The 18,209-nt window shown below is 38.9% G+C and overlaps 1 protein-coding gene across 1 annotated transcript in view; it reads right to left on the bottom strand.

Annotated features, from left to right (window-relative positions):
• The window catches only part of ARIH1 (ariadne RBR E3 ubiquitin protein ligase 1), a 117,249-nt gene that overhangs the window by 28,255 nt on the left and 70,785 nt on the right, over positions 1-18,209 (bottom strand). Inside the window, exons 4-5 of the mRNA XM_065871591.1 lie at positions 11,249-11,341; positions 10,695-10,750 (exon numbers count right to left, since the gene is read on the bottom strand). Coding sequence (XP_065727663.1) covers positions 10,695-10,750; positions 11,249-11,341 — 149 coding nt within the window. The remainder of the gene's footprint in view (positions 1-10,694; positions 10,751-11,248; positions 11,342-18,209) is intronic.

Below are 18,209 nucleotides of genomic sequence, written 5' to 3'. Positions count from 1 at the left end.
GTTCTTTGACTTTTCCATTTTTCAGTTTACTAATCTGTAAGATGGAGAGAAGAAATAGAGCTGGCCGCCTAGAATAGTGCCTGGCAAATAGTAAGCACTCAATAAATATAAGATGAAGTTGCTATTATTATTATATTTTATTTCACTCAGCTAAGATATATTGTTACTCATGGAGGCCTTTTCTGACAATTCACCATACCAGTCTAGACACACACCACCTTTACCTTAGTTCCTATGGCACATTATACACCTCTCCTTTATAGGATATGTCATAATTTTCATTAGACAGCTATCTGTATAATCATTTGTTTAATATCTGCCTTCTTGTTTCCCTATCCCCAACCAAACAATAAGCTCCATGAAAAGATCTCTTATGTTCAGTACAGTGCCTGGTCTGTGGTAAGTGTTTAATAAGGATTTTTAAAATGAGTAAACCTCCACATCTTGCAAATGTTGAAAATGAGGTATAAAAATGATTAGTGCACTTGGCAGTTCCTCAAAAAGTTAAACACAGAATTACCATATGACCCAGCAATTTCACTCCAAGGAATCAAAAACATGTGTTCAATGAAAGTCTTGCATACAAATGTTCAAATACTAACACAAATGTTTCCACAAAAAGTATAAATAACTCAAATGTTCAAGAACTGAGGAATGGAGAAATATGGAATATCCATAATGGAATATTATTTAGCCATAAAAAGGAACGGCATCCTTATACATGCTACCACATGGATGAAACTTGAAAACATTATGTTAAGTGACAGAAGCCAGACACAAAAGATCACATACCATATGACTCCATTTTAATGAAATGTCCAGAATAAGCAAATCCATACAGACAGAAAACTGATGAGTGGTTGTCAGGGTCTAGGGAGAGGAGGGAGTGAGGACTGACTGTTTAGTGGTTATGGGATTTCTTTTGGTACACTGAATTGTGTACTTTAAACTAGTCAAAATGGTGAATATTGCTATATGAAATTCACATCAATTAAAAAATAATTAAGAAACAGACTCAAAGTCAGAATCCCTGATTTCCAAATACTCCTTCTATTACCCGTAATGGTTCTCTGATGTGACAAACCCTAATGATTTCTTATAGATGATTCTAGCCTAAGCATAACTGGCGAGAATAAAGGTCAGCCATAGCTATTAGGCCAAAATGACTAAGCCTTAAGTTGGTGATAGGGAAGAAAAAGAAAGTGATCTCCCATCTTTGAGAATAAGCATTCTCAAGAAGGCAAGTGTCAACCTGGCCATTAATAAGCTAATTATCTTCACAAGGTCCTGCTGCCACCACTTATGTTGAAAATAGCTATTATGCCAATTCTCACCATAGAAGGCAGCTCTTTATCAAGGTAAAAAAAAAAAAGACTTTTACTGAATGCCATCTATATATATATTCTGAGCACAGGGTCAAAAGCATTTAAACGCCCTTGAGTTTTGGGATAATTCTATGCTTTTACAAATGATATAACTAGAGAGCTGTGCTTTGAAACCAGGTAACTTTAAACACAGGATTTTTTTTTTTTAGTATGCCCAGTACTTTAGTATACTTACACTAAACATATAATACTTATATGTCTTATACTTATATAGCACCCTGAATAAGTCAACAATATTATGCTTCAATTTAGGACTAATGATGAAATGTTTTTCTTTAAAAACGGTTTTTCTCCTCCTGACAAACCAATTATAGGTAAGTATAAAGAATGAAATAAAAATCACCTTTAACCCTATTGCTCAGGAGGAATAACCACTCAAGATTTTTATGAATCTAGACTCTTTCCTCTTTTTTTCTGTAAATGTATGATATATAATTTTAAATAGAAAATTTACTACATATTATTTTATATCTTAGTTTTTTAAAACTAACATAGGCATTTTCCAATGTATTAAAATAATTCATAAATCTTTTTAAAAGCTGCTATTACGTTCCATCTTCCCCTACTGGTGGGCTTTTTGGGTTGTAGGATTATGACAATGTGATGATTAACAACTTTATTAAAAAATCTCTGCTCAAATTTCTGGTCATTGAAAAGAAATGTAACATATACTATCATCTGAATTCATGTAATCACAATCAAAGGTCAAAATGATCTTACAATCATCTCTGGCTCATCTCCCTCTTTTATCAGAGTTTGACTCTAACTCTACCTTGAAAACACATCCAAAATCCAACCATTTCTCACTACCTCCTCGGCTACAGTCTTGGATCAAACCAACATCATTTCTCTTCTGGACTGTTTTAATAGTCTCGCCATCTCCTTGCTCCCACTTAGTCTCTTTTTAATATGAGCAGTCAGAGCAATCCTCTATGACCAAGTCATTCCTTTGCTCAAAATCCTCTCATGACTCTATCTTAGAATAAAAGCCAAAAACCTTAATGGTCTATTAGGCCTGACACAATCAGCTTCACGCAGCCCTCCAACACTCTTCTCTGCTTCCCTTCAATCTGGAACTTCACATTTATAGTTCAAAAACATTATTAAAAGTTTAATAATTATCAGTAATTTAATCCCTATCTATATACACTTTACCTTATTAATTACCAAAGCTTGACAAATTATTTCATTTTGCATTTCAATGAGATGAGGAAATTATTTTCAGTGTGAACTTGAGTTCTGATCCCTTAAGCATATATTTTAAAACAGACAGTATCTATACATTTGTGATTAATTTCCTACTTAGAATACTGAAGTAGTGCTTTTCTGTTTCATTGTAGAGAAATGATGGGGGGGGAGCATTAATTTACTCCACCATGAGACATACAACTTTAAAGTCACATGTTTTCAAAGCATTCTCCATAAACTCTCTGTAGACTGCCTTAAAAATAAATACAACCTTGGGGGTAAGCAAAGATTTCATAAGTAGCAATAATCATAAATGAGGGAAAATAAGGAATTAGATGCCATTAAAATAAAAACTTCTGTTCATCAAACATCACTGAGAGAGAAAAAAGGTAAGCCACACATTGGGGAAAATAGTTGTAATACATATATCTAACAAAAGACTCATATCAGAATATTTTAAGAATTCTTAGAAAGTGACTTGAATGGGCGCTTTGTAAAAAGGGATATCCAAGGAAAGGTGTCTGATATCATTACCCATCAAGGAAATGCCAATTAAAACCACCATGAGATATCCCTATATACCCACCAAAATGGCTAAAATTAGAAAAGACTAGTGATACAAGTGTGAACAAGGACTAGAGCAGTCACACATAACTAGGAGAAGTGGAGGTATAACTACTTTGGAAAAGTAGATAGATACTCTGGCAGTACCTATTGTAAGGCTACAAATCTCACTCTTCAGTATATACCCAAAAGAAATCAGTGCATATCTACCCAGACACTTCCGGAATATTCTTTGTAGTTTTTTCACAGTAGTCAAAACCAAACAAACAAACCAAAAAAACTCCAAGTATCTATTATCAGGAGAATGAAATACTACATAGCAAAAACAAAACAAACCTAAAAACATACATATATACTTAACAACATGCACATACCTCAAAGAAACACATTACATTAACTGAAGCCGATACACACTCAGAAAAAGAACATGCTACATAATTCCATTTAAATGAGGTTCAAAAACAGGTAAAATTAACTGGTGGTGACAGAAGTCAGAATAGGTAGTGGGGGTGAGATGGATACTGTCTGGGAAGGGTCACAAGGATGAATATTCTGGGTACTGGAAAAATTCTGTACCTTGATCTGGGTGGTTAGTAAAACATACTTCTAAAGTAAATGTACTTTACACACTTTATTGAATTTATTTTAGAACTTAATTCAAAAAGTAAAAACAAAAACCAATACACAACAAATTGAACTGATTATAATTAAATAAAAATGATGTATTTCCACTGTAAAAGACGAGATGCTCTACTATATCGAAGTTTAGTTTGTCTCTTGCCTCAGATGGTACAAATCATCTGAGGGTCTACACAGCTTCACAAGCCTATGTGATAGAATGTAAAAAATAATCGTCTGACTTGGATGTTGGAATATTCATTCTTCTTGGAGCAGCACAGATTTACAGGACTACATTTACTTTGCTCTGGATCCATTCAATTACTTGGTTTTATGTAATATTTACAATTATAATATTATAAGAGCACTGGCTTACCATTTCGTGACTAAACCTACTGACAAAACATAAAAGAAACTGTTCCAGAATAGATTTAAGTATAAAGTTGACAATACAAAGTAATTATGTATCTAACAGAAATTAGGGGGTAGAAGAGATTAAAGGTGAATGACAGCACAGAGGCAGCAATTTCCTCACCTCACATAGTAAGTAGTTAGGTTTACTGCTTAAAGTTGATGGAACAGGAAATAACTATCAAAGAATAGCTTTTACGTTATATTATCTAATTTAAGACAATCTATTTTTAAAAGAACATTTCTGCCCTTTTCAGACAAGTGAGGAATTAGCCAATAGAGGTATGGATTATCTATACCAAGATCCTAAGATCCATTTTTTAAAAATCCTTTTTTATAATTGAAGTATACTTGACTTACAATGTTGTGTTAATTTCTGCTGTAGAGCAAAGTGATTCAGTTATACATATATATACACATTATTTTTTATATTCTTTCCATTACAGTTTATCACAGGATATTGAATATAGTTCCCTGTGTTATACAGTAGGACCTTGTTTTTTATCCATTCTATACGTAATAGTTTGCATCTGTTAACCCCAGACTCCCAAGCCATCCCTCCCCCATGCCCCCTCCCCTTGGCAACCACAAGTCTGTTCTCTAAGTCTGTTTCTCTTTGGTAGATAAATTAATTTGTGTCATATTTTAGATTCCACATATAAGTCATATCATATGGTATTTGTCTTTCTCTTTCTGACTTACTTCACTTAGTATGATAATCTCTAGGTCCATCCATGTTGCTTGAAATGGCATTATTTCATTCTTTTTTTTATGGCTGAGTAGTATTCCACTGTATATATGTACCACATCTTCTTTATCCATTCATCTGTTGACGGACATTGAGCTTGTTTCCATGTCTTGGCTATTGTAAACAGTGCTGCTATGAACACAGGGGTTCATGTATCTTTTTGAATTACAGTTCTGTCTGGACATATGCCCAGGAGTGGGATTGTTGAATCATATGGTAACTCTATTTTTAGTTCATTTTTTAAAAATCTTATGTATCACTTAAAGCTTTAAAAAAAAATCATCTGGAATAATTTTGCTAGAACTAAGTGGCAATGAGTTTCTGTCATCATCTCTGCTTATCTGTTTCTAAAAACCCCCATATATGAAAATAAACCATTCCATTTTTTAGACACACCCTGCAGGATGTTGAATCAGAACATCACAATTCCAGATATGTGTTAATGATAACAATGATTAGTCAAGGTGTGACTAAATACATTACTTGCAGGTCTTTAAAGATTAAACAGATACAAGTTTACCTTTATCATCCCTAAGATTACTAGAGAAGCTATACATAGAAAAAGAAATTTAGGCCCCAAACAACTACATAAAAAAACTAACCTACTGTGAGTTCACTGGTGGCCTAGTGGTTAGGATTATAGGCTGTCCCTACCGTGGCACGGGTCCAATCCCTGGTCGGGGAACTAAGATCCCACAAGCTGCATGGTGCAGCCAAAAAAAAAAAAAAAAAAAAAAAAAACCACAAACCACTAACCAACTACTAGTATGAACAGAAAGAGACAAAGATTTATTCAGTCTCAAGTGATAAATAATTTAGATAAATAGTTTAAATTAATCTCATGAAAGCATCAAAGAAGGGGAGCCCCACTTAGCCAAATAGCCCTAATGGTATCATAGCACAAATGTTAGCAATGATAACATACGCTTATGAAAGCAGGGAGAATAATATATTTCCAGTTACTTATCAAGGACACGGGCCTATTACACACCCATTGCGAAGGAGTAAAAAGGTGAATCCAATGAATCACTAATCTTAAGAAGTGAGTCTAAGAAGCACTGAAAGATCAGTGAATAATTTCTGTGCAGTATTTTACCAAGGTTAAAGTCACACATCCTGAATGGAAATAAGAAAAGAATTCAGTCAACATAAATAGGGTACCTGGGGTCAACTTACAGCCTAAGAAAGAATACAGACAAGGATACAGGCAATTACAAAAGTGCAGGGTAAGGGAAATATGGAGGAGCTAAGGAACACATAGGATGTCTATCCAAACCAAAATGAAAATGAGTTAAACTGAGGTGTTAAGAATGACTAAGATGATGAGTAGATTAAGAGAACTGAAGAGTAAAACAGAAAGCGAGTACTGCTTGTAAGAAACAAAGTCAAGAGACAGTAGGAAGTAAAAAAAATCCTACCAAACCAAATGCAAATAAAATGCACAGTACTTTCAAGAAACCAAGCTCTACGTGGCTAGAATAATGTGAGAAAAGGTGAGGCAAAAGATGAAGTTGCATAGGTAAGCAATATAGGACAACGAAAGCCATTTGTGAAGAACTGGAAGGTGGTAACACTGGGTATAAGGGAATCACTTAGGAGCCAGTTGCAGATTCCCAGCTAAGACAAGATGATGGCGCGAATCAGATTAATGGCGGTAGAAACAGAGAGAAATGGATGGATTTAAAGGTAATTAGGATGTGGAATTTACAGAATTTCGTGCAAGGATGACTGAAAAATGCAGGAGAAAAGTGAATCAGGGATATCACCAAGGTTTCTCATTCAGGCAAATCTTTAACACCAAGTGATGCCATTATATGATACTGAGAAGCAAAAAAGAATGATTCTGGTGGTGGTAAAGGTAGTAGGAGGGCTGGACAAGATAAAGCCAGAGTAATGTACAAATGAAGATGCCTGATAGGCACTAGGATATATGGGTCCCAAGATCAAAAAAGAGTGTTAGTCTGGAGATATAAATTTGAGAATTTCCGGGGCTTCCCTGGTGGCACAGTGGTTAAGAATCTGCCTGCCAATGCAGGGGACACAGGTTCGAGCCCTGGTCCGGGAAGATCCCACATGCGACGGAGCAACTGAGCCCACGTGCCACAACTACGGAGCCTGTACTCTACAGCCCGCGAGTCACAACTACTGAGTCTGTGTGCCACAACTACTGAAGCCCACACCCAGAGCCTGTGCTCTGCACGCAAGAGAAGCCACTGCAATGAGAAGCCTGCGCGCCGCAACAAAAAGTAGCCCCTGCTCCCACAACTAGAGAAAGCCCGTGCACAGCAACGAAGACCCAATGCAGCCAAAAAAAATAAAATCAAATTTTTGTTTAAAAAATTGGGAATTTCCAATGTATGCCTAGGGAGAGTGTATAAAGTGCATAGAGTGAGAATAGTGGGACAGATAGACCCCAAGGAGCACTCTTTTAGGAAAAGGCAGATAAATGTGGTTTTGTAAAGAGTAGAACTAGAGTAGGCCTAGGGTGGTGGCCTTAGGAGTACATGGCTAAGGTGAAGGGGATTTTCCTGGAAACGAGTAGATCACAGAAATGAAAGGCTATGGCAAGAGTTTTCAAACGTAAGTATGCATCAGAACCATACTAAGACAGCTTGTCATTCATAATGCTGGGCCCTGTCCCCAGAGTTTCTGATTCAGTAAGTCTGGAGCTGGGTCTGAAAATATGCATTCTCTTAACAAGCTCCTAGGTGACGTTGATGCTGCTAGTCGGGGGACCACACTTGTAGAACTACAGGGCTAGGGTGTAGAATGAACTACACGTATGGGCACTGAAATCACACTGGATGACAGCAAGCCTTGGGAGAAAGAAAAGATTGTGCTTGAGGTGACAGCACTACAAATAATTAAATGGGACAGACCAAGATGTCAAGCAGAGAAAAGCACAAAGGACCATGATACAGCTGGACAACAAGACTCAAAGGATTTATGGATTTTAAACTGAAGAAGCGAAATGGTCTGAAAACAGCATTTGGGACCAAGGGGAACAATGACTTTACCTCTTGACCATAAAATACACAGGGGAAAACACGCTAGCTTCAAATTGAGAGGGCTAAAGGGTAATATGTCTTCAGGAAGAATCAGGTTTCAGTTTCAAGTTCCAAATGAGTTTAATTCGAATTAAAACAAGAAACCATTTTTAAAATCTCTCAAGTTGGAAATTTTTAAAAAACTGATAATCCATCACTAGGAAGGATTCAGTTCCTTTCATACTAAGAAAAAAAAAGCATATTTCAGTTATGGATCTTAAGATTTTTTAAAAAATAAATTTATTTATTTATTTTGGTTATGTTGGGTCTTCATTGCTGCACACAGGCTTTCTCTAGTTGCAGCAAGCGGGGGCTACTCTTCATTGCGGTGTGCAGGCTTCTCATTACGGTGGCTTCTCTTGTTCTGGAGCACAGGCTCTAGGCGCGAGGGCTTCAGTAGCTGTGGCACGCAGGCTCCGTAGTTGTGGCTCACAGGCTCTAGAGTGCAGGCTCAGTAGCTGTGGCGCAAGAGCTTAGCTGCTCTGCGGCACATGGTATCTTCCAGGACAAGGGCTCGAACCCACGTCCCCTGCATTGGCAGGTGGATTCTTAACCAGTGCGCCACCAGCGAAGTCCGGATCTTAAGATTAAACATGAAAAACTGCACTTTCTCTCATTTAATTAACCTTTTAAATTCTAAAAGGAATAAATTATTTATTTAAAAGAAAGAATATGAAAGATACAGCATACAACTATTTAAGGTAAAATGTGGATGTACACCAGCATGCACATCCAAAGAGCTCAAGAAACCCCAAAGAGGATAAGCACAAGGAGAACCACATCTAGATATATCACAGTCAAAACTGTTTTAAGCCAAAGACACAGCAAATCTTGAAAGTAGCAAACAGGGGACAAAAATATAATTAATAGCTGACTTATCAGAAACAATGGAGGCAAGAAGGCAGTACAATGACATATTCAAAGTGATGAAACTATTAAACAAAAAGCCAAAGAGCATATACATTTGTAGAAATCACCAAACTGCGTTACAAAAAGGTTCCAACAGTATACTCCCCATTGTACTATATGCTCACTCATATTAGATATTACCAAATTCTTTCTTATCAGTCCTAATAACCTTCTATGATGAAACTCATCATAAACTGTCAAACTCTTTTCATCCTCATCTCTAGTAATCTGCTACTCTGTGCTCTAGCTACTACAGAATACATAACAGAGAAGTTCATGGACTATTTAAAAAATATTGGCATCCCTTCTTCAATATCACCCTCCACTCCCTCAACCCAAAATTTTACTCTTTGATATTACTCCCTAAGTAAAGCTTCCCTAAATTCTTCAGGTAGAGTAATTTGCTTCTTTGTAAATGTACTTTATACATAAAACTTAAACTATGCATTTTATTTATTTATTATTATGAACCTCTTGGAGAAAGGAAATGTATCGTAATTTTTTTGTTGTTCTCCTGTGTATATGTGCTAATGAGTAGGTTCCCAGTAAATGTCTGTGGAATGAATGAAAAGATACAGTGACCCATGCTGATGAAATGTACTGATGAAAGAATACAAGGAATTAAAGTATCAGAGGACAAGATAAAGAAGGCTGCAAGAATGGCGGTACTTTAAGATGATACATGTTTATGTTTGTTAGCTTAAAACAGTAATGGAAATAAGATTTACTGAAAGATAGAAACAGTATTAACACAAGCTGACAACAACAGTAAATATATTTTAGTAAACCAAAGTAGGTTGGGATTAACAAAGTGGAATCAGTGGCTTTATAAACTGTACTGGTTAAACCAATTTATGGCTTCATTAGATTAAGAAATTTGCTCACTAAAGCACATGGCTGCTTCTACTTTTATTACCTTCAAATCCCAGTGCTTAAACACAGACATACCTTTATATAGGCAATTATCCAGGACTAATTATACAATTTGACTGTGGATCATTCAGGCCCTCATATGTTTATCTTCCTAGACTGAAATCAATTAGGTAGCCTGAGGTCATGAAAACAGCACTGACTCAGGAATTAAACAACCTGGGATTTTACCCCATGTATAGGAGCTAACTATGCTTGTTTCTTCAAGTTTCTTTCTCTGCTTCAAAAGGGAACATTTCACAAGGCCAGTAGATAGCCAACAGCCTCCAGCTGCAGGGTCTTTGGGATCTGTAGCAGTGTTCCAGCTGAGGCCATATTCCCCCTGGTTAGCTCCCAGTGACAGACTGAGCATGACAATGGTACCAGGGCCTGGCCATTTCTGCTTACTGAGGTATTCCTCTGTGGGAAACCTATGCACTGGAGTTCCCCACAGGGCTAACAGAGACTCTCACAGCTGCAACATAGTCTGAGTCTCTTCATATTGAATCCTCCTTCCTTCTTTCTCTCATTTAACAAGTATCAGAACTGTATCATGGTCTGTCTAGTGCTCCTCCTCCTCTTTATCCTACACAGATGCTATCCCACAATATATCGCCTTCCCTTTTAACTTTGTCTTGGCATCTGCTTCCCAGAGGACATCAACTGACACACTGACATATCCTATTCTCCAACCACAAGGTTTACTGAAATCTAGCTATCATGTACTGCCAACTTTACCAGAATACTGACTGGGCATTTAACCAGGTTACAAACAGGCTTGTGTACTACAAAGGACTATAGATTAGAAAGTCTCTTCAGACACTAAAAATTTTACCTCCTCTATGGTGTTGAGCGAAAATTAATTTGGTTTAACCAACTAATCAATATTCAACATGCAGAATCAAAAGTACTTACATAACTGTGTTGTCATCCACTAAGATATCACAACCATGAGCAGGACACGAAATAGTCTGAAAAAGATCAAAATTTAAACTATGTCTTCATTCAACAAATATTTACTGAATGTTTACCACTGCCAGGAACTTTGCTAGGTTCTGAGGATACCTTAACGTTTATAGGACCTTAATCACTCCCTTTCTATTAAAGAAAACGTGTGTGTGTATGTGTATCACCATAAAGTAAGTAAAACTGCTAACCCAAACAACTGGTTTTTCAATATAAAATTTGACTGGCAAAAGCAAGAGATATGACAAAAATTCTCAACAAGTTTAGCCTGATAAATACAAATGTTAATGCCTGCTGAGAAAATATTACCTGGACTGGATCTTTAACTGAAATGCCTCACTGTAAATAGAAAAAAGTCTCAATTATCTTTTAGTTGTTTTAATCTAGAAAAAAAGTCCACATGCAATTCACAACCCAGAATGCTTCACCTGTTTATATTTGTGTAAGGGTCTAAACACTATAAGAAATTCAAGAAAAACTCAGAAACAAATTAGCATTTTTACCTGTCCCATGCCTTCTTCCATTATTTTGGTAGTTAAATATTCGCTCCAGCACTGCATACAAAACTTATGTCCACATTCAAGGCCAGTGAAATACTGCAACAAAAATAATACATGGACTTTGAAAATACATTATCAGGAGAATCACTATATATAGTGACTCAATAAGGCTCTACTAGGTCACATTTCTCGCAGTGGCCAAAATGTCCAATTTGACATGACTAGATGGGTTCCTAAAATGAACTTCTAGGTGGTAAAATCTATACATGCAAATTCATTGAACATAAAACACCTAATTAATGAGAAATCCATCTGCAGTAGATATTTATAATTTTTAGGAAAGGCACAAAACAAGTTTGTACCAATAAGCATATGAAAAGATGCTCAATATCCTTAGTCATCAGGGAAATGTAAATCAAAGCCACAGTGAGGGCTTCCCTGGTGGCGCAGTGGTTGAGAGTCTGCCTGCCAATGCAGGGGACACGGGTTCGAGCCCTGGTCTGGGAAGATCCCACATGCCGCAGAGCGGCTGGGCCCGTGAGCCACAATTACTGAGCCTGCACATCTGGAGCCTGTGCTCCGCAACAAGAGAGGCCGCGATAGTGGGAGGCCCGTGCACCGTGATGAAGAGTGGCCTGCACTTGCCACAACTAGAGAAAGCCCTCGCACAGAAACGAAGACCCAACACAGCCATAAATAAATAAAATTAAAAAAAAAAAAGCCACAGTGAGACATCACTTCACACCCACTAGGACAGCTATAATCAAAAAGACATAATAAAAGCGTTGACAAGCATGTAGAGAAATCAGAACTTTCATACACTGCTGGTGGGAATATAAAATGCTACAGGAACTTTGGAACACTGGCATTTTCTCAAAAAATTAAACAGAGGGCTTCCCTGGTGGCGCAGTCGTTGAGAGTCCGCCTGCCGATGAAGGGGACACGGGTTCGTGCCCCGGTCCGGGAAGATCCCACATGCCACGGAGCAGCTAGGCCCGTGAGCCATGGCCGCTGAGCCTGCACGTCCGGAGCCTGTGCTCCGCAACAGGAGAGGCCACAACAGTGAGGCCCGTGTACCGCAAAAAAAAAATAAAAAATTAAATATATCATATGATCCAGCAACTCCACTCCTAGGTATATACCCAACAGAAATGAAAACATACATCCCACATAAAAACTCGTACACAAATGTTCACAGCAGCGTTATCAACAATAACCCAAAAGTGAAAACAACTCGAATGTCCATCAACTGACAAAATGTGAAATATCAATAATAACAGAATATAATTCAGCCATAAAAGGGAGCAAAGTATTGATACATACTATAATGTGGACGAACCTTGAAAACATGCTAAGTGAAATAAGCCAATCACAAAAGAGCACATACTGTTTGATTCCACTTATATGAAATGTCCATAATATGTAAATTCATAGAGAAAGAAAGTAGATTTGTGGTTGCTCAGGGCTGGGAAGCTTAGGAAGGAATGAGAAGTGACTGTAAAAGGAACAGGTCTTTGGGGGGTTACTAAAATGTTCCAAAATTAATTGTGGTAATGGCTGAACAACTCTGTGACTGAAGACCACTTTAAATAGGCAAGTTGTATGGTATGTGAATTCATCTTAATAAAGCTGTTATTTTATTTTTTATTTTTATTTTTTGGCCACGCCACGCAGCTTGTGGGATTCTTAGTTCCCCAACCAGGGACTGAACCCAGCCTACGGCAGTGAAAACACCAAGTCCTAACCACTGGACCGCCAGGGAGCTCCCAAAGCTGTTATTTTTCAAATGTGACACAAATACAGCACTTAATGGAGCTGCATGGAACACGGCGAACCTAGAAAATAAAATGCTATGGAAACCAAAATATTTACTCAGAATAATAGTAACATTTGAATAATAGTAACATTTTGGTCTAATCTTATACTACTTATATGATTTGAAATACTATCTGTTTGACGGCTGGTTAAATGAAGGATACTACTATCTTCTATAATGGGATATTAAAACCAGGTACTTTAAATAATATAAGAAAGTCTAGAGGACTGTATTTTCGAAAGACAAATAATGGTTATCATACTTTTTTTTTAATTCTTTTTTTTTTAGATTTTCTTTCTTTTTTTTTGGCTGCATTGGGTCTTCGCTGCTGTGTGCAGGCTTTCTCTAGTTGCAGTGAGCAGGGGCTACTCTTCACTGCAGTATGCAGGCTTCTCCTTGTGGTGCTCTCTTGTTGCAGAGCACAGGCTTCAGTAGTTAAAGAACACAGGCTCAGTAGTTGTGGCTCATGGGCTCTAGAGCGCAGGCTCAGTAGCTGTGGTACACGCTTAGTTGCTCCGCAGCATGTGGGATCTTCCCGGACCAGGGCTTAAACCCGTGTCCCCTGCATTGGCAGGTGTATTCTTAACCACTGTGCCACCAGGGAAGTCCAATGGTTATCATATTTTAGTTTAAGAATATTTTACAATATTTACTACCAATTTTTTTTTTTTTTTTTTTGCGGTACACGGGCTTCTTACTGTTGTGGCCTCTCCCGTTGCGGAGCACAGGCTCCAGACGTGCAGGCTCAGCGGCCATGGCTCACAGGCCCAGCCGCTCCGCGGCATGTGGGATCCTCCCGGACCGGGACGAGAACCCGAGTCCCCTGCATCGGCAGGCGGACTCTCAACCAATGCGCCACCAGGGAAGCCCTACCAAATTATTTTTAAATGAGTAAGTAATACAGGCTGATGTTAAAGACAATTATTTAACAATATGAGTTTATGTTGGAAAAATAAGTCTCCCTCATCCCCATCCTTCTGTACCTTGTCCTCTACCACTCTACCCAGAAGTAACCACTATTTCCAATATCTTACATATTATATTCTTCCAGAGATGTTCTAATGTACACAGGTACACACACGGTAAAAGTACCACAAACTTTCTTCTGCATCTTCGTTTTCTTTATTATTATTATTACCTTTGTGATTGTGAATGTGTATCAGAAAAAATTTGTACAAGTGAAATAGTAACAGTATAAATTTAGAATTTGATTATTACAAAGCTTTGTTCATAGGGGCTGTTGCAATTTATACTATAGAAGAGAACCTTAGTGGGAATATGACCCTGGTGACCCTTGCTGACCCACGTCAAAACCTTGGTGACCCATGTCAAAACAGTGTATTATCCAACTCCTTGATCTCTGCCAATCTAACAGGTGAAAATGAAGTAACTACCATTAGTTTTCATGTTAATTTCTTTTTATGAGTGAAGTTTAAACATATGAAAAAACATTTAAGGCTGTATATTTCTTTTTCTGTGAAATTTCTTCTCCTATTTTGCCCATTTTTCCTCTGAGCTTTTTTTCTAAATCATTTACTGGGGTGTTTTACTTATGTAGAAAATTGGCTGTTTATAAGTGTGGAAAATATTTTCTCCCCGTTTCAATGTTTACATTTTGCTGCTATGCAGAAGCTCTGTATTCATATGAGGCAAAAATGTATTAGCTTTAGAATCTATGGCTTCTAAATTAATTTAGATATAAGCAGTTAGGTAAGAATCGAAGTTTCCAGATGGCTACCAAGTTGTTCCATCAACCATTTATTAAATAATCCACCTTATCTGAAATGCCTCCTCTATTGTATACTAAATTCTCCTCATGTATACTTGACTCTCCTGTTCCACCGCACTGCCTATTCCTTTTTTTTCGGTTGCCCTGGGTCCTAGTTGCAGCTCGCACGCTCCTTAGCTGTGGCATGCAAACTCTTAGCTGGGACATGCATATGGAATCTAGTTCCCTGACCAGTGATCGAACCCAGGCCCCCTGCACTGGGAGTGCAAAGCCCTATCAACTGTGCCACCAGGGAAATCACTGCACTGCCTATTCCTGAATTTGGTAGGACTAGTTCCCTCCCTACCGCCATCAATCTATTCTTTTTCTTTATTTCATTGTTATTCCTCTTTCCAAATACTTGGCATTCATTTATCTCCCCTTTTCTTCATACAAATCTTCCATATTTCTTGCCAAGTTTATTCCCAGCTCTTTTATTCATTCTGTGGCTCTTATAGTGGCATTTTAAATTCTATAACATTTTCTAGAAATATGCTTACAAAATTTCTGATGTTGCTTATGATATAGATGAAAATAGTCAGGATACAATATTACAGCATATCAACTATATAAAAAATACCTGGAAAGTAGCCAGGGAAGAAAATGTTTCAGAGCCCTGAGACTGGTTTTACAGAACAAATCACAGAAAATATCAAGGTTAAAATATGGTTCTAGGGCTTCCCTGGTGGCACAGTGGTTGAGAGTCTGCCTGCCGATGCAGGGTACACGGGTTTGTGCCCCGGTCCGGGAAGATCCCACATGCCGTGGAACGGCTGGGCCCGTGAGCCATGGCCGCTGAGCCTGCACGTCCGGAGCCTGTGCTCCGCAATGGGAGAGGCCACAGCAGTGAGAGGCCCGCGTACTGCAAAAAAATAAATAAAAATAAAAATATATGGTTCTATTCAGGGACTTCCCTGGTGGTCCAGTGGAAAAGAATTCACCTTACAATGCAGGGGACGTGGGTTCAATCCCTCATCGGGGAACTAAGCACACGTGCCACAACAACTGAGCTTGCGAGCCTCAACTAGAGAGCCTGCATACCGCAAACTACAGAGCCCATGCGCTCTGGAACCCGCGCGCCACAACTACATAGCCCGCACACCCTGGAGCCTGCACACCAAAACTAGAGAAGAGAAAACCTGCACACCAAAACTAGAGAGAAGCCTGCGCTCTGCAACGAAAGATCCCGGATGCCGCAACTAAGACCCAACACAGCTAAAAATAAATTTAAAATAAACAATAAATAAATCTTAAAAAAAATATATGGGGACTTCCCTGGTAGCACAGTGGTTAAGAATCCATCTGCCAATGCAAGGGACATGGGTTCGATCCCTGGTCCAGGAAGATCCCACATGCCACGGAGCAACTAAGCCCATGTGCCACAACTACTGAGCCCACATGCTGCAACTACTGAAGCCCGCATGCCTAGAGCCCACGCCGCACAAAAAGAGAAGCCACCGCAATGAGAAGCCCACACACCACAATGAAGCACAGCCCCCACTCACTGCAACTAGAGAAAGCCTGCACGCAACGAAGACCCAACGGAGCCAAAAGAAATAATAAATTAATTTTTTTAAAATATGGTGCTATTCAGATATTGACAATGATTCTAACTCATTCACAAAATGAGTGAAGATAAATATCTGGGAAATCAATATTCTCATCCATTAAAAAAAAGATCTGGGGGCTTCCCTGGTGGCGCAGTGGTTGAGAGTCTGCCTGCCGATGCAGGGGACACGGGTTTGTGCCCCGGTCCGGGAAGATCCCACATGCCACGGAGCGGCTAGGCCCGTGAGCCATGGCCGCTGAGCCTGTGCATCTGGAGCCTGTGCTCCGCAACGGGAGAGGCCACAACAGTGAGAGGCCCGCGTACCGCAAAAAAAAAAAAAAAAAAGATCCGGGAAATCAATAAAAAGAATCTATTCTCATTACTCCCCAGTAGTGAAGGAGATCTGGCACTAACCTGTTGCCAGATTACTAAAGGAGAGTGATTTTTGAAACTATAATGAGAAGGGGCATTCTGTAAAGGACAAATACAGTAGAGTCATGTATCAGAAATTCTAAAGTGTTTTACTAGTGACTTAAAAACACATACACAGGGCTTCCCTGATGGCGCAGTGGTTAAGAATCCACCTGCCAAAGCAGGACATGGGTTCAAGCCCTGGTAGTGGAAGACCCCACATGCCGCGGAGCAACTAAGCCCGTACACCACAACCACTGAGCCTGCACTCTAGAGCCTGCGAGCCACAACTACTGAAGCCCATGCACCTAGAGCCCGTGCTCCGCAACAGGAGAAGCCACCAAAATGAGAAGCTGCGCACCGCAACGAAGAGTAGCCCCCACTCGCCACAACCAGAGAAAAGCCCATGTGCAGCAACAAAGACCCAACGCAGCCGAAAATAAATAAATAAAAAGAAAATGGCCTTAAAAAAAAGAAGAACACATACACATCCTCATGTGCTTTATTCGTTTTTCAAAGACTGAGAGATTAAAGGTCACAATGGTTAGTAAGTGATCACTATAAGTAACACCTTTACTTCTGGGACTTCTACACCAGGGCTCATTATAAGATAAGATAAAAAGACAAAAAGAAAGCTTTTTTCCCCCTCCCTTTCCAATAACTTTTCTTTGTTTTTTTTGATGTGGACCATTTTTTAAAGTCTTTACTGAATTTGTTACAATATTGCTTCTGTTTTAAGTTTTGGCTTTTTTTTGCTGGGAGGCATGTGGGATCTTAGCTCCCCGACCAGGGCTCGAACCCACACCCCCTGCATTGGAAGGCAAAGTCTTAATCACTGGACCACCAAGAAGTCCCCCAATAACTTTTCTAATTAAATAGATAACAAGACTAAACAAGATAAATTAAAAAAATAAATCACACACGCATGCCCAAAGATAAAGCAAAAACTAACCTGTAGTATAAAGACATATTCATTGTGCTCAAGAGTTTTGTCATCAGGCTTCCCTGGTGGCACAGCGGTTAAGAATCCGCCTGCCAATGCAGGGGACATGGGTTCGAACCCTGGTCCGGGAAGATCCCACATGCCCCGGAGCAACTAAGCCCGTGCGCCACAACTACTGAGCCTGCACTCTAGAGCCTGCAAGCCACAACTTGAGCCCGTGAGCCACAACTTGAGCACTACTGAGCCCGTGAGCCACAACTACTGAAGCTCACACACTTAGAGCCTGTACTCTGAAACAAGAAAAGCCACCACAATGAGAAGCCCGCACAGTAGCCCCTGCTCACCGCAACTAGAGAAAGCCTGTGTGCAGCAACGAAGACCCAACACAGCCAAAAATAAAATAAATTAACTTTTTTAAAAAAAGTGTTTTATCATCATGGATATATCAGGGTATCATCCTGTCTTAGTTCCCTTTCC

This window comes from Phocoena phocoena, chromosome 2 (assembly GCF_963924675.1).
Source record: "Phocoena phocoena chromosome 2, mPhoPho1.1, whole genome shotgun sequence".
NCBI classification, from domain to species: domain Eukaryota; kingdom Metazoa; phylum Chordata; class Mammalia; order Artiodactyla; family Phocoenidae; genus Phocoena; species Phocoena phocoena.
This window is presented reverse-complemented; position numbering and strand designations above follow the sequence as displayed.